Source organism: Gavia stellata, chromosome 14, assembly GCF_030936135.1.
Source record: "Gavia stellata isolate bGavSte3 chromosome 14, bGavSte3.hap2, whole genome shotgun sequence".
Taxonomy (NCBI): Eukaryota; Metazoa; Chordata; class Aves; order Gaviiformes; family Gaviidae; genus Gavia; species Gavia stellata.
In genome coordinates, this window is record NC_082607.1 from 22,695,216 (window position 1) to 22,719,732 (window position 24,517).

Consider the following 24,517-nt stretch of genomic DNA (forward strand, 5'->3'; position numbering starts at 1 on the left):
GGTCCTAAAAAGTACCTGTCTTGGTCTCATTTACATTTTAGAGTTCTCTATTTAAGAAGCCGTGCATATTATCCACTACACTCTTCTACCACCTAGAAAGTAAAGACAGGGTTGATCTATCAGTCGACATGAAACGGGCTCCAAACTGCAAAGTGCATGTGTGAAATTCAACTGCTACACTACAAAGAGGCAAAGGGAAATAATTGCCCCAGCACCCTCCAGTGGAAATCCACAGCAGATTCTGAACCCTGGGTATCTAGAGCAGCCGGATTAAGACTTAGGGTGCGGTATCTTCACTTGAGGAGTACGTGGATATGACAAACTTAGGCTGGTAGACCATCTAACTTAATGTTAGGAGCTTAGCAGATCTCATTAGGAGCAAAGAGACTCAACAGCAGATACTCATCTTGAGATTAAGGAAAGGTGCATTCAGAAATGTGCATCCTTCAAAATAAAATACACAGCTGTTGCCTGATGCAGTATTTTTGATACACAACATATTTCGAACATCTTCTGCTTAAGCATATCCAGTTCAGTATTTTATGTGTGCTCAGCTTTCACATCAATCGCACATTGTAGTTCTCTCACTTCTACCTTGACAACAACTATTTTTTAAAACTACTTAAATATTACTTGCTTTAAGATTGAAAAACCTGCAACATTAAAAAAAGTTTCTCTTTGCCATTCTAGGTACTGAAGAAACTCTGTGTTCTCAGGTACTGCCCTTTTTCCTTAGGTCTTTTGATATGCTTAATAAAATACATATTTTCTTACCCAAAGTGAGACACTCAGGAGAGTTTTTAGTTTGGTTTTTTTTTCTTTTCTACTTTATCTTGAACACTGAAACTAACCTAGTCATTTCACCATAGGCTATAAGCATATGAACAATGGCTATTGCATTTATGATGCTATAATGGAATGTTTCTACTTTTTATTGTAGATTGGGAGGGCTAACTTCAGAAGTATTTTCAGTTTGTTTCAATATTTTATAAAAGAGAAAATTTGATTTGAAGGCCTAATGGCAGGATCTAATTTAAACAACAGGATCCAAAAGAAAGCAGAAAAGCATCTTGAATTAAGCTGCACAAAGCAACTCTCTGTGCAATTAAGCACATCTATAGAAGCTTGTCCAGAACAAGTACTGTGGAACAGCTTTCCTGGGCCACCCATTTCCCTGGGGAGACAAGCCCTTGCTTCTCCACAAGGCTTCTGTATAAATAGAATACACGCCTCTGTTTTAAACCTGCAACTTTGAACTAGTATCTCCAGCTGAGATTACTGCAGTTTAGAGAAACCAAGTAGTGTTAACAAGCACTGGAGTGAATCCAAGCTGGAGCCACAGCCACGAGCCAAGATGTCCACTTCTTGTTCCATTAAGGGGTCACATCCCAATTTTTTTGTCACCAGCTTCACAAAAATCACAAAGTTCATTGCCGTGAGAGATACTGTTCATCTCACCATGTCTTGACAGTACAAACAAAACATCTAAGGTTCATGTAATTTTAACATCCAAGATAACATTCACTATAATCACTCAGCACGTGATGTGAAGTAATCATTTTAGGCCCCGTTTCAGGAATAGAACGCACGTCATCTGTAATTATTGCCTCATCGATGGATGTGAGGCAAGCACATTGATTCCAGCTTACAACAAAGAGTTACTCTCTTGCTTCAATTTAACCAACATCATAAAACAAGAGAGAAAAATTCCATATAAATTTTTTCCTATCTTCTCATTTCTAATCCTGCCTCTGCAAAAATTCATGTTTTACAGGATGTCTTTGTGGCTTGCTGCACTCTCTCAATCAGTAAATGAGGTCCCTAAAAGCTGCTTCTTTGAAAGGTAGGCTTAGAAAGAAGCTACTGAACTCAGGGGATCAGCAAAGATCTTGGAGAAGCCCGCAGCAGATAAAAAAACCTCGTTTAAAAATACTGACTACAAAGAAGACCAAATACTACACTCTACACTACAATAATAAAAATAGTACATTGCATGGCTAGACATTAAAATGGTCTCCATAAAAAGGCACAGGGGGGTTTGTTTTTGTGTAACAAATATGCATAGGAAACAAAAAATGAATCAGTTCTGCCACAAGGTGAGGGTCCATGCAGAGATTCATTCACAGCTAAGAAAAGGTTGGGGTTTTTATCATTTTAAGACGAACTGATTTTTTATCATTAAGATGACCTTGCACCACCACTGAGAATAAATGGATTGCATCTTTCCTACTCCAGTTATAAACACTGCACAACTCCTAAGCCCCGTGTTAACTGGCCAAGATTTCTTCCAGCTTGAAATACCAGTACTGGCAGGCAGTCATAAACCTTAAACACATGTCGTGTTTCCACTGAAAAATAAGGTTTACACTAACTCAAGATAGCCTTCTGGGCAGCTCTGTATGCATCTTCATTTTACCTGCAAAACGACGTGAACCAAACCAAATGCAGACTGTCTTCTCTACAGCGAGCGCAGCTCCCTGCAAATATACGCACTCACACTTAGCTGTAAACGGTTAGGGGCTCCACACCCCCGCGGGGGCACAGCTCCCTTCGGTCTCACCACCACAAACGCCTGGCTCATTGAGCTGATCAATGCTGCTGCTGCAGCTTTCCACCCTTAGCTTCGGAGTCTAACGCGTCAACGGCGTCATTAAGATCGTGGAGGTCCTGGTGATGAGACAGGTTCTCTCTGTGCTTTTGGTCCACATCTGACATATCATCTATATGCCCTGCTGAGGCGCCATTGCTCAACACAGGAGGTGGTTCCCCTTCATAATCCTGAGGAGTGTTGAGCATCGGTGTTTTTGAAGCAGCACGTCCTACTTTAGGTAAGGAGCAAGCTTCACCGGGCAAAGGACCATCAAGGAAAGGAAGTTTCTACACAAATAAGAAGACATTAAAAAATTCAGTGAAAGCTGTTTTTCCCAGATGTCAGGGTTATACAGAGAAAAACTGTCAACATAACAGTCCTGTGTCAGTGCCTCTTTTTCAGCTCTGTAATCCAGCATTAAAGTACATGGGTATAGATCCTTACATGTTTGATAAAAACATCATTATTTAATTAATAAAACTGAAGTTTTCAGCATTCACATTAACCTAGCAAAGGACACTAATAGGTCTTCTCACTGGTATATTTTTAGATGACTCTCCCACAACTGTATTTTTAGGGTTTTTTTGGTTTGTTTGTGGTGGGTTTTTTTGGTTGGTTTGTGGTGGGTTTTTTTTTTCCTAATACGCGTAAGAAAGGATGTTGCAGGTAAAGCCTTGAGCACACACAAAAGCCACACTTCTCCTTTCAGGCAGCTGTACAGGACTGTGGTGGGTTGACCCTGGCTGGACACCGGTGCCCACCAAAGCCGCTCTATCATTCCCCTACTCAGCTGGATGGGGGAGAGAAAATATAACAAAAAGCTCATGGGTTGAGATAGCGACAGGGAGATCACTCAGCAATTACCATCACAGGCAAAACAGACGTGACTTGGGGATATTAGTTTAATTTACTACTGATCAAATCAGAGTAGGGTAATGAGAAAATAAAAAACTAAACCTTAACACACCTTCCCCCCACCCCTCCTTTCTTCCTGGGCTCAACTTCAACCCCGAATTCTCTACCCCCTCCCTCCCAGCAGCAGAGGGGGACGAGGAATGGGGGTTGTGGTCAGTTCATAATGCCTTGTCTCTGCCACTCCTTCCTCCTCACACTCTTCCCCTGCTCCAGTGTGGGGTCCCTCCCATTGGAGACAGTCCTCCACAAACTTCCCCAACGCTGAGTCCTTCCCACAGGCTGCAGTTCCCCATGAACTTCCCCAACGTGGACCCTTCTCACGGGCTGCAGCTCTTCACGAACTGCTCCAGCATGGGTCCTTTCCACGGGTGCAGTCCTTCAGGAACAGACTGCTCCAGCGTGGGTCCCCCATGGGGTCCCAAGTCCTGCCAGCAAACCTGCTCCAGCATGGGCTCCTCTCTCCATGGGCCACAGCTCCTGCCAGGAGCCTGCTCCAGCGTGGGCTTCCCACGGGGTCACAGCCTCCTTCGGGCATCCCCCTGCTCCGGTGTGGGGTCCTCCCCGGGCTGCAGGTGGATATCTGCTCCACCGTGGACCCCCATGGCTGCAGGGCACAGCCTGCCTCACCATGGTCTTCACCAGGGGCTGCAGGGGAACCTCTGCTCTGGCGCCTGGAGCACCTCCTCCCCTCCTTCTTCACTGACCTTGGGGTCTGCAGAGTTGTTCCTCTCACTCCCCTCTCTTGGCTGCTGTTCTGCCACAGCTTTTTCCCCCCCTTTCTTAACTATGTTATCCCAGAGGGGCTACTGCCATCGCTGATGGGCTCGGCCTTGGCCAGCGGTGGGTCCGTCTTGGAGCCGGCTGGCATTGGCTCTATCGGACACAGGGGAAGCTTCCAGCAGCTTCTCACAAAGCCACCCCTGTAGCCCCCCCGCTACCAAAACCTTGCCACGCAAACCCAATATATTCCATCCCTCGCCTCTGTGAATCACATATTTAAGAATTATCTTTAAAATCCACATTCATCACACAATCTTCATGATCTTCATACTTCACTCATGTCAACAAAAAAAAACTTCCCCACACCAAAATCTAAATATCATCACAACACCAAATGAAACTGGACAATTTACACACAATCCACAGAATCATTATCACAGAATCATTAAGGTTGGAAAAGACCTGTAAGATCATCAAGTCCACCCCTCATCCATTCACCACAATTACAACAACCAAAATTCACCATGATCATTTTGCTCTCTAACGGTTCAGTCCAATTTTTGCCCGTTACCTCTCCCAACTACTATCCTTATCTTGAGTTCCTCGTGCCGCATGTTGGGTGCCAAGAAGGACTGTGGTGGGTTGACCTTGGCTGGATGCCAGGTGCCCACCAAGCTGCTCTATCACCCCCCTCCTCAGCAGGACAAGGGGGGAGAAAAGACGGGAAAAAACCCCTCATGGGTCAAGATAAATGCAGTTTAATAAAGCAAAAGCAAAGGCCGCGTGTGGAAGCAAAGGCAAAAAACATATTTATCCTCTACTTCCCACAAGTAGGCAATGCCCAGCCACTTCCCGGGACGCAGGGCTTCGGTACGTATAGTTACATTTCGGCCTTTACGTGAAAGCCAACTTAAGTAACTCAACTGTTTTAATACCTGGTTGATCATCAGTTTTTCCAGTGTGGCTTGTGAATGAGAAGGTGGGAAAGAAAAATGTGGGGGCGAGCTGAAAACAAGAATATATTTGTATATTCATATTATTTATGTGGGGAGGGGAAAGCAGGCCCATTCTTTTCTTCTCTCCCTCTCCCTTGAAGTTTGCTGTGAGTGGAGTTGAAACCCAGATGTTCCTTTAACACCTGCTTCGTTTAGAGAATTAGATCATCATGAGCCTGCAACAGAATTTGACCAAACACAGCTTCTATCTAGCAGATGAGAATTTTGGGTAATCAAACCTATTTATTACAGCAATGTCATTTAACCCCTCATTTTGCCCAGCTCTGCCCAGCATGTTGAAATAATTGTTCAGAGCCAATGTTCAATCCCAGTTGTATTTGCCAAAACCATAATGTCATTTTAAATATTAAGATTCAGGACTCACGTTTTCCAGTTCAGATGCATTGTCCTCCAGTTTCATCTTTTGGCTCATGCAGCTTAGCAGATGATCCAACACACACTGTTTTGGATGCATTCCTTTGTCAAAGCGATTATACATCCCACACCAAAACCTCAAGAACAGGGCAAGAAAAGAGAATTAGGTGGCCAATTGTACACTACTGGCCAACAAACTAGATGCTGTTTAAGAACAAAATTTGCAACAAATTGAGATTAGTGTCAGATTTAAGTCAGTATCAGTGGGCAAATTTTCATAAAGTTCAAAAAAACTTCTGAGGATTTAAGTACTTCTGCCTTAGGATTCACATGCACTGGCAGTAGGTATTAGTGTAAGACAAAAATACACTTTTTTCTGTAGCAGACTTGGGCAGTTCACCTTCAAGCACTCAGTTTGCCCTACCTCCCTACTTTTATTAAAACCCCTTGCCCACCAGTAACCACACACAGCACTTAAAAACACATTGGCATCCCTCTCTCTCTCTCAGCAGGGAACAGGAGTGAGCAGAAACAAAGCAAAACTAACCACTTCACCCTGGGCAAGCAAATAGACACAACAACAAGAAATCCCTTCTTGTGAAAACCACCCTGACTGCATAAGCCTGGGTGTGACTGGGCACTGGAATTCCTGTTTGAAAGACTTCCTTAATATATATTAAAAAGAAGGAAAGGAGGAACTTTCTTTAACAATTGCCTACCCTATCACGTAGATTTGACAGAGCAAGCAGTCAGGGTGTGTGTGTGGGGGGTCTATCTACACATCTGAAGTTCTTTTCCTTGCCTTTCCCCACCCTCTTTCTCAACACCAAAGAAAAAAAAAAGTATTTTAAATTACAGTACCTGCACTTATTTAGCAATTAGCTGTGCACTACTACTCTCATTTTATGGATAAGGAATGGAGGGGACAGGTAAAACAAACCATGCTAATCAGTGAAAATTTATTTTATTAAACCTGAACTACCAACCTACATTATGATGACAGAAATGCCCCCCCTTCTTCCCCTTCTTAAATAAGCAACTTACTGGAAACTGAAAGGTAGAGTGTTTGGTTGAAGCTCTTTGTAAGCTGTAAAACCTTTGTACAAAGGATTTCTCAGTTCCTGCTTCTTCTGTAAGAGGAAAGGCCACAGAGAATGGGTCTTCTCAAAGATTCTGTCAATTACAAATAACATCTAATCACTAAAAAAAGAATCAAGTTAAGTGGATTAATAACGCTAGCTGTTCTGAGCAGAATTAGATTAAGGGAGCTAAGAAGTATTTTTACACAGTATCTGACTGATTTCATAAACACAAGATACATCCCTGAGGAATAGATAATCATTTAAAATGGACACTATCCAGTCCAAAAGGAGTATCTGGAAGTTATTACTGTGGTCCAAATTAAAACATTTGACTTTGGGGATATAACTAATCTACAATTATTTTTACACTGTAGAACATAAGCGTCTATCAAGACAATGTTACCCTTAAGCAATCTACATTTACGTTAAAAACCCACAAACACAACCTGCCTTTTTTCTGACATTTAAAGTGACTTCTAAACTGTTGGCTCTATAAACCGCCAACTCACTTCAGATCCTCACGCTCCTTATGACAGGTCCCAAGGAAGTTGCCAAACTGGCAGGAGTAGACATGGTCGTGGATTTCAAGAAGGAAACGCTCATTAAACTCAAATGTGCATGGGAACTGCTGCATGAGCTGCCAGACACATTCAACAAACTGAGTGAAGACAGGGGATACTTCTTTGGGGTCACCATCCAAATGGCCACACCTAGAGAGATGCAAACATCACAAGGTTAAATCCCGTGTCACACAATAAAAAAAGAATCTCCTCGCCATTAACAACTGGGAAGTTCACTACTAGAGTAAGAAATTAGTCTGCAGAGTCAGAAGAAAACCCACGTGGTTTATCTTGCAGCAACTGTAAGTTAATGTGATTTTACAGGTAGGAAAACACTCAGAATTCAAACAATTTGTTCAAGACTGTATGATTTTGTAAAGTAATAAAAAAAGCACTGATGAAGTAACAATCCCAGCAGATACTGGCTTTATGTCACCAAGTCCAGTATTTTCCAAATATTCCCTCCTCTGTCCAGTGTCCTTCATTTAAATTTTTCATGGGAGTGTATGAACCTGAGAACACTATATTAGTTTCACAGACAAGCCTTCACCCAGTCACTACACCCAAGATAACATGCTCTTCTTACCTGTGTGAGAACTTGTGGCCCATTGCAATCCACTCCTTTTCTATTAGAACCTTCAGTTTCAAAACAGAGGTTAAAAAAAAGCATTACTTTGTTTAGAAAAAGCAAAATGAAGCCTTTGATGTTAAACTCTAAAAAGCTTACAACCAATGCTACCTGCTGACCCTACTGTTGTGAGTATATCCACTGAAGTCAACGAAAACAGTAAGAGTGATTTATAGATTACAGTTATCCCTAGCTACCTGTACAATGCCACTGTTGGAATCAGAAGTTATTTCAAGCAAGTCTGGTACTATTTTTAGGAAGTTTCTATATTGTTAAAATCACACTGAGCTAAAAGAATTAACAGCTTAATATTACACTATGTACTGTTTAATTTGGAAAAGAGTATCATAATATGCAGCAAAATAAATCAGCAACTGGAATTCCACAAATGTTTAACACACAAATAAGAATATAAGAAGTACACCTGAGGAGCTCAGGATGAAATCAGAAGAACTATATGGCTATTTCTTTTAAACAGAATGCCTGTGCTTTGTGCTATATATAAGAAACTAACAAGGAAGCAGTATTTTCCTTAAGCATGACTGATAAGGAACAAAGTGACTGATGCTGAATCCATTATTACTTGCCTTGCTGGATCATATTTAAAGATCAATCACTGCTATCATCATCCAGAGACTTAGAGAACAAAAGGAAGGCAGAAATTCATAACAGAGCTCTTTGAAAACTTAAGTTACATTGCTTTTCAATTTTTTCCATTCTTTACACTGCTGTTGCATTCATTTAGGAATAAACACTGTGATAGGATTTGTGCATATAAATCATTTGCTCAGAGGACGGACAAGCATTTGTCTGTTTTAGTTACTGCTCCTGTTCCTAATCAAAATCATGTTCCTTAGTTCATACAGAATCGTCCAGAGCACAGCTAAAGCCCAGGCAGATGTTTCACACTCTGATGTAATTTCAAGTGTTAAAAGACTGCACTATAATCTAGAAGCAAAAATAATAATAATAAAAATAGCACAGAATGCAAGGAAACAGTCCTAGCAGTGCAACACACTGGAGGAGACAAGATTTGCATTGTTCTGATTTTGGGGTTTCTTTTAAGGAACTCTTCTGAGAAAAAGCAACAGCCTGTCTTTCAGGTATTTAACAAAAGGAGATGAACAGAAAGATAACATCACAGATCACACTATATTTATGTGGTGATAGCATCAAGTAAGAAAAAGCCTGCAGTAGAGGCAAATGGCCAAATTCCTGTGTAATGGCTTTAAAAAAGATCTTAAATGATGCACAAATTTTACGTGATATATAGGTTATAATGCTGCTCTGTGCACAAGAGTGAGTTCACCCAGTTTTAAATCCTAGCAGGTAAGAGACCATTCACTGTAACAGTCTTAAATGACAAGCTTCTTCACCACTTTTTTGTGGATTGCTGCCAGAGTTGCATCCTTTGCTTGCTCATCTCTTGCTGAAATATCTCATTAGTGGCTCTCGTGGACATTCAAGGAGACAAAGATTTGGGAATTGTAAATCAACCACTGCCATTTCGTGCCCATGCTGCTCAGAGCAATTAAAGCTTGTTTATAGAAGCAAAGCTGGTTTTATATAGGTCACCTACTGTCTGTTCCAGGAAATGGCCTAAAACATTTAATTAGGGCCTGTTTACATTTCAAATCCAGGAAGCACTCTTTATTTTTGAAATTCCAACATTTGTGTTCTTACCATGAAGCCTTTAAAAGTCCTATAAAATGGATCTAAGAGGAGGCTAGCCAGGGAGCAGACCTGCGCTGTGCGATCCCACCCATCAGAGCAGTGGACTAACACGCTAGCTTTTTCATCTTTCACAGCCTGTGAAGGAGAGACCAGACAGAACAGCTTAGCAGCTTTCTAGGTTGGTTACGGTAATTAAATGCTATCCCTTCATCTGCGTTTACCTGACTGGCCTAAAACCCAAGAGGAACATTTGTCATTTCTCATCTGGACCATGGAAATGCGCCACTTCTGGGCACGTAGCCCTCAACCCATCGGAAATCCCAACTAGAATAAAATGCTGTAGCAAGCCTTGACAGCAACACAGACGGTCAAGAAACAAAGACCCTCTGATCTCAAAATGCTCAGTCTTCTGAAAGGCCCAGAATTCTCAGTCCCCTCCTCTGAGAAAAAATTTGGTGGATGAGTAAAGAATAATAATTGGACACATGGGGACTAGGAACTTCTCAAGAAAAATTAGAAGAGCTCATCCCAACTTCTTCCCATATGGATCACCTTCTTCCCTTTGTGCTGGTGGCAGAAGAGAAACACAAATAGCTTCTTGCTTGCTACACGAGAAAATTTTAAGAGAGAAAAGACAACATTTACAGAAGGTCACTACTCTTGCCACATGTTGCCTGAATGCCCTTTTCTATTACTGAAGAGCCATGTGCCTTAGTGACTTTTGTCCTTTTGTCTGACCTGCAAAGCCACAAGCTCTGCCGAAATAAGTACTGCATTGAATAATCAAAATTAGCAGTCCCCACATCACATAGAACCAGGAGAAAACAAATTAGTCTAAACAATCTGTCATTTAAAGCGGAGTGGTTCAATAACTAACGAGCACAAGGTTATGAGTTGCTTGCACTACTAAATATCCGTTATATAGAGGCATTTGTAAAGGTCATTTATTCACATTCTGTGATTCTATTTGTTTCAAATGAGTTCTAATAAAGCCTAGATAAGTGTTTGTTAGAATACAGTGAACAGGACAATGTCTCAACCCCTATGGCATTTCATTTCGTCACAGGTAGTGTCTAGGAGAGAGCCAGCTGGGTAACCCACTTGATGTTCTCCAACTGCAGGCTTATTTTTGAGACCTGAGGCCAACCTGAAGAGCAATGTTTTCCCACCTTCTCTCCAGAGACAACTTCACAGCCTTGAAGCAGTCCCTAACAGACAAGTACATATTTTTAAATTCACCTGCAGGTTGGGGTACAGTTTTACCTTGGCAAGAAAGACACCTGCATCCATCACAGCCTTAATGTGCCGTAACCAACCTGAGTTCTCCAGTCCAGTGAGGAAATCGCTCATTGAGGGGGACTTCATTTCACACACTAAGATGACAAACAAAGGAATTAGCTGACACTCCATTAACAACATTTATCTCTTTTTCCCACTTCCTCATTATCTATTCACAGAAACAGAGCTTGGTAGATCCTAAAAACTAATAGGCTGGATCGATGGCCTGAGGCCAATTGTACGAGGTTCCACAAGGTCAAGTGCCGAGTCCTACACCTGGGTCACAACAACCCCAGGCAACACTACAGGCTTGGGGACGAGTGGCTGGAAAGCTGCCCTGCGGAAAAGGACCTGGGGGTGCTGGTCAACAGCTGGCTGAAGATGAGCCGGCAGTGTGCCCAACAGCATCCTGGCCTGTATCAGAAACAGGGTGGCCAGCAGGAGCAGGGAGGGGATCGTGCCCCTGTACTCGGCGCTGGTGAGGCCGCACCTCAAATGCTGTGTTTAGTTTTGGGCCCCTCACTACAAGAAGGACACTGAGGTGCTGGAGCATGTCCAGAGAAGGGTGACAGAGCTGGTGAGGGGTCTGGAGCACAAGTCTGATGAGGAGCAGCTGAGGGAGCTGGGGTTGTTCAGTCTGGAGAAGAGGACACTTTATCACCCTCTTTATCGCTCTCTACACCATCTTTATCGCTCTCTACAACTACCTGAAAGGGGTTGCAGAGAGGTGGGTGCTCGTCTCTTCCCCCAGGTGACAAGTGATAGGACAAGAGGAAATGGCCTCAAGTTGCACCAGGGAGGTTTAGACTGGATATTAGGAAAAATTTCTTCACCGAAAGGGTTGCCAGACATTGGAACAGGCTGCCCAGGGAGGTGGTGGAGTCACCATCCCTGGAGGTATTTAAAAGACGTGTGGATGTGGCGCTTGGGGACATGGTTTAGTGGTGGACTTGGCAGTGCTAGGTTAACAGTTGGACTCAATGATCTCAAAAGTCTTTTCCAACCTGAATTATTCTATGATTTCCACCCTTTAAGTGTCAGCAGCAATATCCTGTCGAAAGGACACAGAAACTACTGGTTGCATGCTTAAATACACAAACCAGAAATTTTTAGCTATGAGAGAACTTAAGGATCTGAAAATATCTTCCTCCTCTTTTTTTAAATGGTAACTCATTTTTTCAGCTGAGTTTTTTTCCAACAAAGAAAGTGTTTAGTGATCTGTTATTTCACTATAAATCACCATCACACACACATCTAACAACCACTAACATGAAGTCACCGTCACAAAGATTTGAAGAAAGGAGAGTTCTAATTTAGAGAGAGAAATAACATGTCTAACCTTGACGGCAACTCAGACGCTATACTGAAACCCAGTACTTATAGTAATACAGTTCAATAGTCCGTAAACACCAGTGAGAGAGATTTTATCACTGTCAAAAAAGAATATGGGAGTAAACAAGCATTTATTCTGCCTCCTCTTCTGCCACAAAATAAGTCTGCCAGGAACAGGCAATTCAGGACTTATACTTGTGATCAGGCCAATCTCTCGGTCGTGTGAATAGCCTCATTTTTCTCCAAGGCCACCAGGGATCCTGCAGTGGCAGGCAGGCAGGCAATTGGTAGCATCAATTATTCAGCTATTTTGAAGCAAGATGACCATTACGCTGGTTACTAAAATATTAAACTCATATTTTGAATGGCAGCACTTGTATTACATTTTAGAAAACTAAGCACAGGGACCAAGCAGAATGATTTGCAGCATCTACACTGCCCCATTCCGCAGTCTTTGTCAGCACAAGGATGGTAACAGTGCTGGAAGCCAGCTAGCAGAGTATGCTGGTTTGATCCAAGCTATGCCACCAACTTTAACGGAACTTCTCCAAAATCACATTAGCGAAAATACGGGCCTGGTTCACCTCTTGATCTCCAATGGCTCAGGTAAGTATTTCTTCTGCCCTGCTTCACATTTTTTCCCCCAAGATCACAATCTCACAGAGTAGCTTAATTACCTGAGCTACTCTGCATTTTAATATATTTCAATGTATTAAAACATTAATTTAATACATTAAAATGTATTAAAACCAGGTTCAGTTAAAGATACCAGAAATAACTGAAAAAGAAGAACTATGTACATAAGAGATCAAAGTTTTGGAAGGTCATGCCAAAATTTTACTTCAAATCAGAAATACTGTTTAACACTGAAATACTCCAAACCAAACATAGCAAACCCCAGAAAAGTATTTCCTCAACAACCTATGCTAGTTTTCTTTCAATAGCTCACAAAGTAACCATGAGACTATCTTAATGCTGAAATGTAACATTTCTCTAGCCTTTTTCTTTTAATTTGGCACATATAAGAAATTTACATTTTTTGTAACTAACACAATTAAGGAATGTTGTTAGTACTAGTTGCTGTTTTTGAACCACTACAAAACTAAGCACAATAATAAATAAAATGTCTAGCAGGAAAGCATTTTAACAACACTAATACTTTCAGCCACTTCAATACAGCAAAAAAAGTAAGATACTGACTTCGCTTAACTGCTTCCATCACAACACCCAAGTCCACATGCACTTGTGCATGTAGGATTTACTCAGCAAAAGGTTCTGTCTAAAAGTAGCCAAGGGTAACGAAGGGTGGCTACTGGCAGGGACTGTACCTACCTTCCAGGAGTTTCTGCAAGCTGTTCCGCATCACATGGATGTTTTCTATGCCGATAAACTTAAAACGAATGTTATCATAATTATCTTCATTCTCATAACCCTTCCCAGCAGCTCGGTTGGCCATGGCATTTAACTGTCAAATTCAAGGGAACAGGAATAGGATAGAAAAGAAAGAGAAAAAATTACAACAAATAGACGCAGAAATAAGTGAGTCTGTTTTGCAAGTCCTTCTTTTTTTAAAATCTCCCAGAAAATATACCGAACAAAGTTGTTACTCAGACATACTTCCCCACCTCCCAGACATTACTTCCAGCTGTTTCACTAAAATTATGCCAGTGTCTCCAGTCCATTAGTCATATGCAGAGACTCATTAAGACCCTAGATAGAATTTCTTAGGGTAGGCAGTATCAAAACCATGCCAAATTTCAGAATACTGCTGTCATCAAAACAGGTAAAGAGACATTGAGTCTGCCTTAAGTGTGAAGCTATGTAAAAAGATTCAGACAGAAGCATATGAAAGTAAAACTAGGAAAGTCATTTTTACGAGTAACATACATACATGGTGGTATAGAAATAGTAAGAGAATTCCAAAGCTTTTCACAGACATACATGCACAGATGAAATAAAGCCACCTGAGGGAAACATAGAAATATTAAAGTTGAGCAGAAGGAATACAGCAACCAACTGGAACTGCAGAAAAGAGGTAGAAAAGAAGCCAGTTGCTCTAACAATTACCCAAAACAGTTCAAGAGCTACCAGGAAATCTTTAGCAGTGACCAAAAAAGAGCACCTCAACCACCCACATATTAATTTGGGAAGAGGAGTGATTTACCTCCATAGAGGGGAGAGAAGGAGTCGTCAGATATGGTAAATACATCTTTAGAACAATTAAATAACCCTAGTGCTCCAGTTCTACCATTCAGGGTAAGACATGTTGTGTTAGAAGGAGAAATGTGACCAATTATAAATTCTCCCTTTTTCACCAAATACTTTAGAACAAAATTGCCATCAGTGATAGATTTCAGCAGAACATCTATGATACTGGAAGCTGTCTGTACCAAAAGAACATGCCGTGATTGCTATAAACATACACGTAATTACAGAATAGGTTATCTCTAGGAAATGTCATGCTACAAAAAGCCAAAATAGATCTTGGAACAACAGGTGAAACATTCCCTGTTATCCCAAAAAGACTTTTTCCCTTCTGGCCCTTGCCATATAGTTTAACTGAATCTGTAGTTTCTATAAAATAACTACAGTATCTGAACAGTGAAGCAGGTTCTCAGAAAGCTCAATTTTAAAATAATTAGAGCACTTCTAAATCTTTGTATTTAAATTATTGTGTACTATGAAAATCCTTTGTTCTAATTTGCTTATCTCCCAATCAATATGCTTACAAGACAACCATTTGAATTGGTTTCTAAATTCAGCTCTTCAAGACGACAGTCATAAGAGATTTCATTTTGCAAATGTTTCTTCAATATCCTCTTACATAAACACCTCAGCAACGAAGTTCTAGCCCCAAATAGTGACTACGGACCAGAAGAGCTGAATTGTATTAAACTCCAAGCTGCACATCATGAGAACATTAGTGTTATTTTTCCAAAGGCAAGAAAAATGGAGGACGTGCTTTTCTCAATTGTTATCAGACTCCATACAGCCCCACTTCTTCCCAGGTCTGCTGATAAAAGCACTTCAGCCTCTTGGAACTGAATCCTAAGACTTCTCTCTAACTCAACGTATTAAGGACGTAGCTCTCTGCCAGAAAATGCTTCACTGTCTCAGACAGCTTCCAGACTGCCAGTTGCTTTAGGTCATCCTTAACACAAACCTCAAGCCAGAGTACTCCAGGAGTGCAAGCGTTCTTAACAGCGCTTAACATTGCAGTTTTATTAAGCACAAGCATTCCTCACATTAAGACACTGAACCAGGAGCCTGATACTAAATTCCTGATTCAGGACTGACACAATTTAACCTAATGCAGCGTAAGAAAGCATTAGCAGAGTTGTAAAAGAATGAACTGGAGACAGCATTACTAATTCAGACGCAAGCTTTAAAAGTAGCCACGAACCCCATGAAGATACCTTTGGCCTCGTGTCTACAACATACATGAAGGGGCTCCCAGGGTTGGCTTCTCTGATCGCCTGCAGCATTTGTTCATCCTCGAGACAGCGCGCGCTGAACCCGGAGAGAGGCTGGCTACAACGACATATGGCAGCCTGCAACACACAACAGCTCATATTTTTCTGCTTCTAGATAGTCTCTACCGCACTGCCCCAAAGAACACTAATTTGTTGGGTTTAAGTGTCCTATTCTCTGTTTCACTGAAAAACTGCTTATTAAATGGACACACAGAAATACTACTGGAATATTTCTCAAAGCTAGAAGTTTGGGCATCTTAAGAAAGCAGCAAAGCTAAGTAGCCCTGCTGCAAACTTCATCGCTATGTTCTCAAACCCACTGCTCTGCCTGATGATCCAGTATCCCAAATGTTAGCATTTCTCATGTTTTCTACTTGGTTTCTATTGTCCAAACCATTCTTTTCCACAACTATGCTTATCAGCTGTTACCATTCCACGCTCAGAACTGCACTGAGTATGCTTTAGGGAAATTTCAATAGCTGCCAGCACAACTCCATACAGTTGCCTAGGCCAAGGCACACTTCCTCAGGAAAACAGCAATTCAACTGTGACAGCATTTTCCTAACATCTGCATCTAAAACATTGCTGAGACAGCAAAGTTAAAAATTTACATTCTGGTCTTCAGTGGAAAAAAAAAACCTGAAACCTTCACTTATTCTGAACTAGTGGGGACTTATTTCAGGGTCGTTCCTCTTCTTCAATACGAAGAAAATCTAGCCGAGTTAACATGTATCTTGTTAAAAAATTATTCAATATAGCTGAACAGTAGCTTAAAAAAAACCCCATATAACATGGCATTGCTGAAAGCTGATTAAAAAAAATTCCAGACAGGAAGCTTGGAAAGTTTGTGCTTTTTGCACAGCTCTGGATGCATCCCAAGTGTTCGTCTTTAACTAGCGTATTCTGTGACTCAGAACAAACCAGTATTAAAGCTGTTAAGAGAAGCACAGTTCTTAAACGTAAAGTTAATACACTCTAATAATTATCTCATTCTTTCCTTTCACTAAAAGGGGACTGGACAAGAAGGAGAACCCTTACTCCCCACAAAGATGGCAGACAATGAACAACTAACATTGTTTTCTTTATATAAGTAAGAAAGCACCGGAATCCGCCCTCTGCTTCTGAACCTTGAACTTCCAATCACCACCGCCTTATTAGCAGCTCTAGGCACCACTATTTCTGGAGGATACGTGTTGCAAACCTGAGTGAGAAGAAAATAATCCAGATATTACTACTCAGCAAGTCAAAATTCATGAAAATTTCATCTTTAGCTTATGAGCTAGCATTTATAAACAACAGGAACAGATTGTTTGCCATAGTTGGCATAGTCGACATCTAAAGTTTCAAGCCATTAAGATGCATTTAGAAAAACAACACAGGATTAGGAGCAAAATAAAACAATGTGGTGAAGGAAACAATCAATTTTGCAACTGAACCTAAAAAAATTGACTGCACAGTACACAATACATATTAAAAGGAAGTTCTTTAAATCCATAAATTTTATGAAAGTTTCCGGTTTTTCACAAAAAGAGAAATTAAGAACAACTATATTTAAAAAGTTCCCTCTAAATCTTATTGAACTTGAAATGAGCTTCCAGCAATCAGGTAGCATCCTCAGAGACCAGCTTTATCCTGTTTCCTCAAACAAGTACAGCCTTTTCACTATGTACTTCACAGATAAGCTATTCTCCAAGTCTGGCTTTACTTGAGGCTTGACCATTTTAAAACATAAGCTGGAAACCATAAGGAAATTATAAAGCATTGGCGCTTGAGAGTTACACACTAGCAAGTAAAGCTGCAAAGCGAGTAATGATTTTAGATGCCCACATTCAGATGCCCTAATCAGCTAATGGAAAAAGCACCTCTCACATCACATCTCAATTCAGGCATCCAAAGATACAGTCATTTAAAATTACCAGTCGTTTCTGACAGCACAGGCTTCTATTTCTTCAACCCAAAGTGTAACAGTAAAGAAAATTAGTGGGGGAAGAGAGTGGAGAGCAGGGGGAAGGCATTCAAGACTTAATATATCAGTATCTTCCTCAGAATTGTTTGCTTTGTCTTTTAGACAGAAAGGTCTGACTGTACACAACATGAGAAGAAATAAAAAGGGAAATAATATGAAGCAGGAATTTGAGTAAGCTTCCTGAAAAATGCTTTCATTTAATGTTGTTCAGCTCTAACCTGGCCTTACAGGGAAAAAGAGAAGAAAATAGCAGCAGCAGCCAGTTAGGACTGAAATGACTGAGCGCTCTTATTTAGCAGAAGATGCAACCAAGCAAGAAAAAAAAAATGTCTGTTTTCAGTTACTGTTTTTTTCTTTCCTTACCTAGTCCCTTTCCAGTCTGCCTCATTCCCCACCAAGCCAAACTGTTGCCATTTATTTCTCTTCTACACATCTGCCACCAGCCTGGTGGGACAGGGTTTGGAAATACCGAAAGCAGCTAAGGGTACTTCAGGGTTTCGTAACAGATGGTTTGACATTTCTCTAGAAAAACAAGTATCTGGTACTTTGCCAGGGGGATCAAAGCAAACCAAGGTGACTCTGCAGCTCTGTTCCGTTCTTCCACAGCATCATTATCTGCAACTTCACATCAAGATGATGCTGCTTCGATTAAAACCAACTGAGCTCATTCCTCCCCAGAGGCATCACTTATGCAGCAGAAGAAGGACTGCTGTATGTCATTAATAACAAAGAAGAGATACTGCACTAAATGGCTACTTTGGGCATGAATTACCTCATAGTCTTTATTAACGTCCGTTATTTCCCAATAGTCATTTGGAATTCCCATACGCTGGTAATCTACTTTTAAATCAATCAGCTTCCATCCAATCTCCCGGTTCTCTTTAGACATTTTAGGATTGTAAGAAAAAGCATAAAGTTCTTCAGGTTTCACTGGGAAGAAACAAGAAAAAAATTAACTAGTTAGAGAGAGAGATACAAAGACAGACAGAGAGGTCAACGCTTGTTCCTGAAGGCCATCTTTTGGATAAGCACACTGTACAAGCCAACGAGCTGCAGGTGTACCACAATTGATACAAGGACTGAAAAAAATTACTCAGTCAAGAAAGATCAGGAAACTTAGAAATCATTTACTAAAGAAGCCAAAGGGCTATGCCACTGTACTGCATAGTTGGCTATATTTTAATAATAGCTATTTTCCTTACGCTTCTGCCTCCTCAGAGATCAGAAGCATGGTTTTCTTTTATCACTTTGCATACATCACTAATTTAACAAAAACTTAATCTTGATTCTCACTCCTTAAAAAGAAAAAAAAATTAGTACTGCATAGAAGAGTACAGATATTTAAAATTTCTCAACCTCACATTTACAGGTTTTCATTCGGGGTAGTATCGAGTGCCGACAATTCATACTGAAATCCTCAGGAATTTCGAACACTCAGTTCCCACATGCAGGGAGATACACTAAAACGTTTTGTTAGAATTAATTAAAACTTCAAAGTAGTAATTTTTCCCGAACGAGTTATTTCCTACTGGATTCACTGCAGTAGGCATCTTAGACAAGATTGATAAAAAAATTAATCCATACATTAAAACATATATTAAAAAAGATATTTTCTGTGAAGAGTTCATAAAACAGCTCTTGCACACCTGTAAGTTCATCGTTCAACAGTGAGTTCTGAGCCGCATGGAAAACTTGATAGATGTCTTGAATATTACTGTCAGCCCAACAAAAGCTTCAGGCTGTGTCTGACAAATGGTAATTTCTTCCTCCCTCCATCTCTACCATCCCAATTTCCTTCCCTCTCTTCATAAAATGCAAATCCAACCAATAACTCATTCAGCTGATTCCCAAGGCAGCAAGCGCTCCAGAGACAGAGTGAAACCTGTCAGAGTCTGATAAAGCAGCCAGGTTACCGGGCAGGTAACCCATAGCTGTCAGTCATACATGTGCAAATCATCGATAATTATATGCTCTGCCAAAAAAACAAGAGGGAAGCATACATACAGAAATTTTAAAACAACAAAAGAGAACTGTTAAAATCCATAAATGGAACAAAAGAAAAAAAGAAAGAGCTGCAGCATATTACACAGCCACAAAGCAAACTGACGTAATCCCCTGCAGTGACAGCTCCCACACTTCAAGACCCTACATAAGTCTCTAATTTTCAAAACTGAAAGAACAGTGACAGCTTTTAAACGTAACATCAGAAAACTTGCCAGATACAGCATTAGAATTAGAATGTCAGAACTAAGAAAACTCCAAAGCTCAGAGCACAAGGGAGATGCTGGGAATAGACACAGGCCTTAGTATCAATCAAAAAACCCCAAACTCAACAAAAACCATTTCTACTACAGTGATTCAAGTCCTATGTGACAGCCAGCAGGAAGCAGACTGGCACTGTCAATTCCCTTACCTTAGAATAGTAACATAATTAAAAACACAATTACAAATGGCATCCTTATAATAATGCTGAACTCCAAATACTGGTTCTCTGAAGGAGCACCCCAAAACCAGAAGCTACCATAGACAGACGCCAGGTAGGAAACCCGGTGGAATGCTGTCCTGCAAGAACAGGGAGCCTGAAGATTCACCCATGATGGGCTAAAAAGCTGAAGCCAGAAGAGACCACAGGCTTTTGACGCCGTTTTGCTTACACTCTTAAGAGTGACTCCAAGCCAGGGCAGGCAGGGTGAAGGACAGGGTTTCACAACTGAAATAAGACAAACACTGAAGAGTAGCCTAAATGTGCTATTGGGAAACCAGTGAAAGATGCCAACGTTTAAAGCTTTATTTGTGGGATTCCAGAATTCTGTGAACACCTGGATCAACTGGAAAGGGCAGAACTACACACGGCAAACAGCTAAGTCACAGAAACGACTGACAACAGCCAGGTATGGGATATGACACTCAGCATGAGCACTACAAGAAAAAAGCCTGAGATACCACATACAGCCTCAGTCGGGCAACTGAACTTTGCGTGGGTCTTCAGAAGTTCCTCGTGGGAGACCACCTCATTCCCATTGCCCCAAAAGATTTGTGTTTAGTTTGGAAGCAAACGCCCTGGTCCACAGGCCAGTACTCTACGTACTGAGCCGACCCACACAGATTGTCTCCGGTGGTGGAAACTGATTCTGATTTCACATTCTCCCCCTCCTGTACTGACACTGCAAAACCAACCTCCTGGCAGGCAAAGCTTTCTCTATTGCTCAGACGAGCCTTCCAGCTTAAAGCATTTCAACTAATTGCAAAAGAGGGTCCCAGCCTAAATACCTGGTTGTGAAAGTTTAAGCAATGAGGTATACACTTCGTGACAGTCACGTTCCTGCGCAATAACAAAGTGAGCCATGTGGAAGTTCTTGCAGTGAATTAGGAGTGGATATCCAGCCGTGGTCAGAGGCAATTTTTCTACAGTTGCAATATGGTGATGCAGAATCTGAAAAAGGGGAAATAAACATTTTTCTGAAGCCACACATAAGGCTACGAGCAGTTATTAAGCAGATATTAAGTTTTTGCAATATTATCAGCTATTTACGCTTACTGCATCTAACGAGCAGCGGAAAATGAGTTCATTTGTGATATTTATCAAACAAACATAATAAACACCCAGACTGTGCACCCAAAAGCTAGGTAATTAAGAGCAAGATTGAAAAAATACAGATATATAATATAAATTACTTTTAGGCACTGATGTGCAGCTCTGTTTACATGGGTCACTTTGCTTTCCCTCCACTCCCATATGCAATATATTTGTCATTCCCATTTTACTTTAAAATCAATAAAAGCAGCTGCTAATTTCAGTCCTAATTTTGCACTTCTAAAAGCTGTAAATTCAAGTTTGGTGACTTGGTATATTGAGATAAGAAACTAGGCAAGTTTTTTATGTTCCTGGAACTAATACTAATTCAGTGAGTGACCTCTATCAAGCCACTTCATCATTGTGTTAATTTCCTTCCAAAATGGCTGTTTTTGTTACGCATTTGGTATCAAAACGCGATAAAAGACCACTACAACTTTGGAATTCACAAACCTGTTCACTTTGGATATGAGATATAAAGTAATTTTTATACTTGCATTTAAACAGACTCCAGGTATCACAACATACCCATGTTTCTTTTCGGACTTCAGCAGAAGCATCTACATAGATAAGGTGGGTAGCTGTCAGGTATAACGTCCCATTCGCTGCCTTCCTATTTGTATAGCGATCTAGTAATTTCACATTTTCAACCTGCAACGTAAAAAGAGTATGAAAAAATGAATTTAACTTTCATTGAGGAAATATCTAAGCACCTGTCAAACCGCAATCATGTAACTCCTAATATACAACTCAAGAAGAAAGAAAGAAAAATATAAGAATTAAAGTCTTCCCTGCAACACTAACTCAGCTTTACACTATAAATTCAAATTATTTCTCCAGCAATTAAAGCCAAAAAGGTTAAGCAAATAGCCAAAGTTCAGCAACAGTGTGAGTAACAGGATTACTGGATTTGTAGCCAAGATAATCACAGTTTATTACCATGTAAGATTGCACAAATAATAAGACAAAGAACTGTGAAAGAAACGACTGTCCATGTTCAGTGTAATCAAAGTATTGCTGTGAAAGAAACAGTCCTCTCCAGTCTGACTTCCAACTGCTCAGTCACTACAAAAAATAATTAGTAGCTACTTCTTGTAACACGCTTCCTAGGGCATGCAAGTGCATTTCATAAACCACACTAAGCTAGGTAATAAAAACAGTTTTAAAAAACATTAGCACAGACATAATAAAATACTAATTTTAAAGTATTTTACATTATTTGTTTGATCTTCTCCTGGCCTATTTGCTTCTTAATGAACGTAGACGGACTTTTTCTTTCATCATTAAGCAAAAATAATGGGGAAAAAAAAAATCATTGGAAGGATAATGAAAACAAATGGTTTAACAGTGTACGATAAATTAGTTCTGGGTACTGAATATGCAAACTTCCTTACAGGTCATTGGTCTCAGATAAATCATGGAAAATGTCAGCAAAGAAACTTGAAGAGCAAAGGTCTCAGCTGTATGTCTTCCTAGTGTGTCATGGTTTTCAGCACATATAATTATTATATCTAACATTGCCCTTTTTCAGGCCCCTGGAGACAAGCAGGTCCAGCAAAGCACCTCAGGCAACACGGGTGAGGAGCATCCCCAAACCAACACCCTAGAGAACAAACCGAAACAAAACACAGCAACCAGCAACCCTCGTGGCATTAAAAGAAAATTAACATCAATCAAACAACGGCTGGACAGACAGCTGCCTGAAGTAAATACAATTTGTTTTAGCTGTCATCAGCACAGCATTCCCAGAGCTCCCGTTTCACCTGATTTAACTGGAAAAAGCACGTTTTGATTCACTTATTCGGACCGAGAGAGTCTCGGCCCTTTGATATAAACGAAGTTGACAGGAATCGTACCCAGAACACCTTTTGATCAGTATCCTTACTAAAAATTTCCTCTCCACCAAGGCGGTACAGTAAGAAATACCTAAACACCACGTCAAGCAGGTTCAAGCTTTCCAGACTTCTCCGTGACCCGCCTGAGAAGCGCAAGGGACGACCACGGATACGAGTGCCTTGAAGGAAAGCGAAGGTAGCTGGTTTACTGAAATGAATCACGACCTTAAACCAAAAAGGAGCCGTTGAAAACGCAGGGCCCTGACAACCACCGCGGCCGCGGCCCGCCGCCCCCGGAGGGGCTTCCCCTCGGGTGTCCCGCGGGCAGGCCCCGGCGCAGGGCGGCGAGCGGAGCCCCGCAGCCCGGCCCGGCTGGCCGCCCCAGGCGCCGCGGGGGGAGCCCGACGGGACGGCGGCTGGCTCCCGGGGCGGCACGGCCTCTTACCTTCGGGGTGGTGATGTGCTCCATGGCGGCACCGCCCGCCTCCCCCGGCCTCACCTCAGCACGCCCGCGCGGGCCGCCCTCCGCGCCGCCATTTGCACGGGGCAGCGCCCCGCCCCGCCGCAAACCTCGCGAGAGTCCCGCGGAGTGGCGCCGCGGCCGCCATCTTGGGTGAGGGCAGGACGCCCCCCGGGTAGCGGGGCCCGGCGTCTGGCCGGGTCACCCCGCTCCTGCCGCGGTTGCTCGCGGGGTCCGGAGCCCCTGGAGAACCGCGGGGAGCACCGCCATCCTCCGCAGTCCTGAGCAGGGCCCGGCCCCAGGGCCCCAGGGAGGCCGCTCTGCCCCGCTGTGGCCCCGCCGCCTCCCCGCTGGCTCCAGGCCGCCGCCCCTCCCTCGCCCTCCCGGCACGACCGTACGCGAAGCCCTCGGGGGATATTTCAGGAAAAAAACCCACTTTTTTCCTCGATGTGTAAGGCCATCAGCTCTGGCATCAGCATTGCCCTCCGTGGGTAGCAGGCTAATAGCATCCCCCGCTCGCGAAAGGGGGTCGGACACACATTTCACCACGTTAATACTTAGTACAGGCACTTAACAGAACTAATAATACCTGTTTTATCTGTTTTTCCGTATATTTTCATTTCAAAGCATAATGCTGTCTCTCGTGGATACCAAGCGTGATCCTGAAGAACTGCTGTAATTGCTATTCACCTGCTGCTGCCTCTGCAATGAATATTCATGATGCCTTGCAAACCCAAGGGCAGCGTTTCCCCCAGGTGTTCACTGCAATCTAAACCCTTAATTTGCTGAGAAATTTATTTCAGGAGGATGACCTTGTATCAAGCCTGAAAATTTACATTTTTTAATTGTTAAGTAAGGGGCGATACTAGTGTAATGCACCGGTGCAAGTGTTTGTTATGGATCCCAGCAAGAAAGGCACTCGGACTCCGTAAGGCGTTAATTAAAATACCCTTTATTAGAGATAACATGAGAAGGAAAAAGGGGATAGCAGAGATAATCTTACATTCCTTCAGCTGGTGGCAAACCCAAGCTGTATGGGGTCCGACAGAGCCCTAGCCAT

The 24,517-nt window shown here is 41.8% G+C and overlaps 1 protein-coding gene across 1 annotated transcript; it reads right to left on the reverse strand.

Annotated features, from left to right (window-relative positions):
• Positions 1-2,475: 2,475 nt before the first annotated feature.
• Positions 2,476-23,475, reverse strand: MTMR8 (myotubularin related protein 8). The gene is made up of 14 exons (XM_059824319.1): positions 23,443-23,475; positions 21,691-21,813; positions 20,859-21,021; positions 18,361-18,518; positions 16,695-16,823; positions 15,566-15,700; positions 13,482-13,614; positions 10,803-10,912; positions 9,549-9,674; positions 7,824-7,873; positions 7,187-7,387; positions 6,640-6,768; positions 5,606-5,732; positions 2,476-2,877 (listed from the first exon to the last, which is right to left on the reverse strand). Exons 1-14 carry the CDS (start codon positions 23,464-23,466, stop codon positions 2,590-2,592), a joined length of 1,896 nt encoding a protein of 631 aa, XP_059680302.1. The 5' UTR covers positions 23,467-23,475; the 3' UTR covers positions 2,476-2,589.
• Positions 23,476-24,517: the final 1,042 nt, after the last annotated feature.

Coding starts and splice junctions, on each gene's coding strand:
- MTMR8 (XM_059824319.1), bottom strand. CDS start 23,466: ATGGAGCACATCACCACCCCGAAG. Junction 21,814..23,442: donor AGCACATCACCACCCCGAAG/GTAAGAGGCCGT, acceptor TTTACGTTGCAG/GTTGAAAATGTGAAATTACT. Junction 2,878..5,605: donor ATGCATCTGAACTGGAAAAC/GTGAGTCCTGAA, acceptor TTATTTGTGTAG/AAACTTCCTTTCCTTGATGG.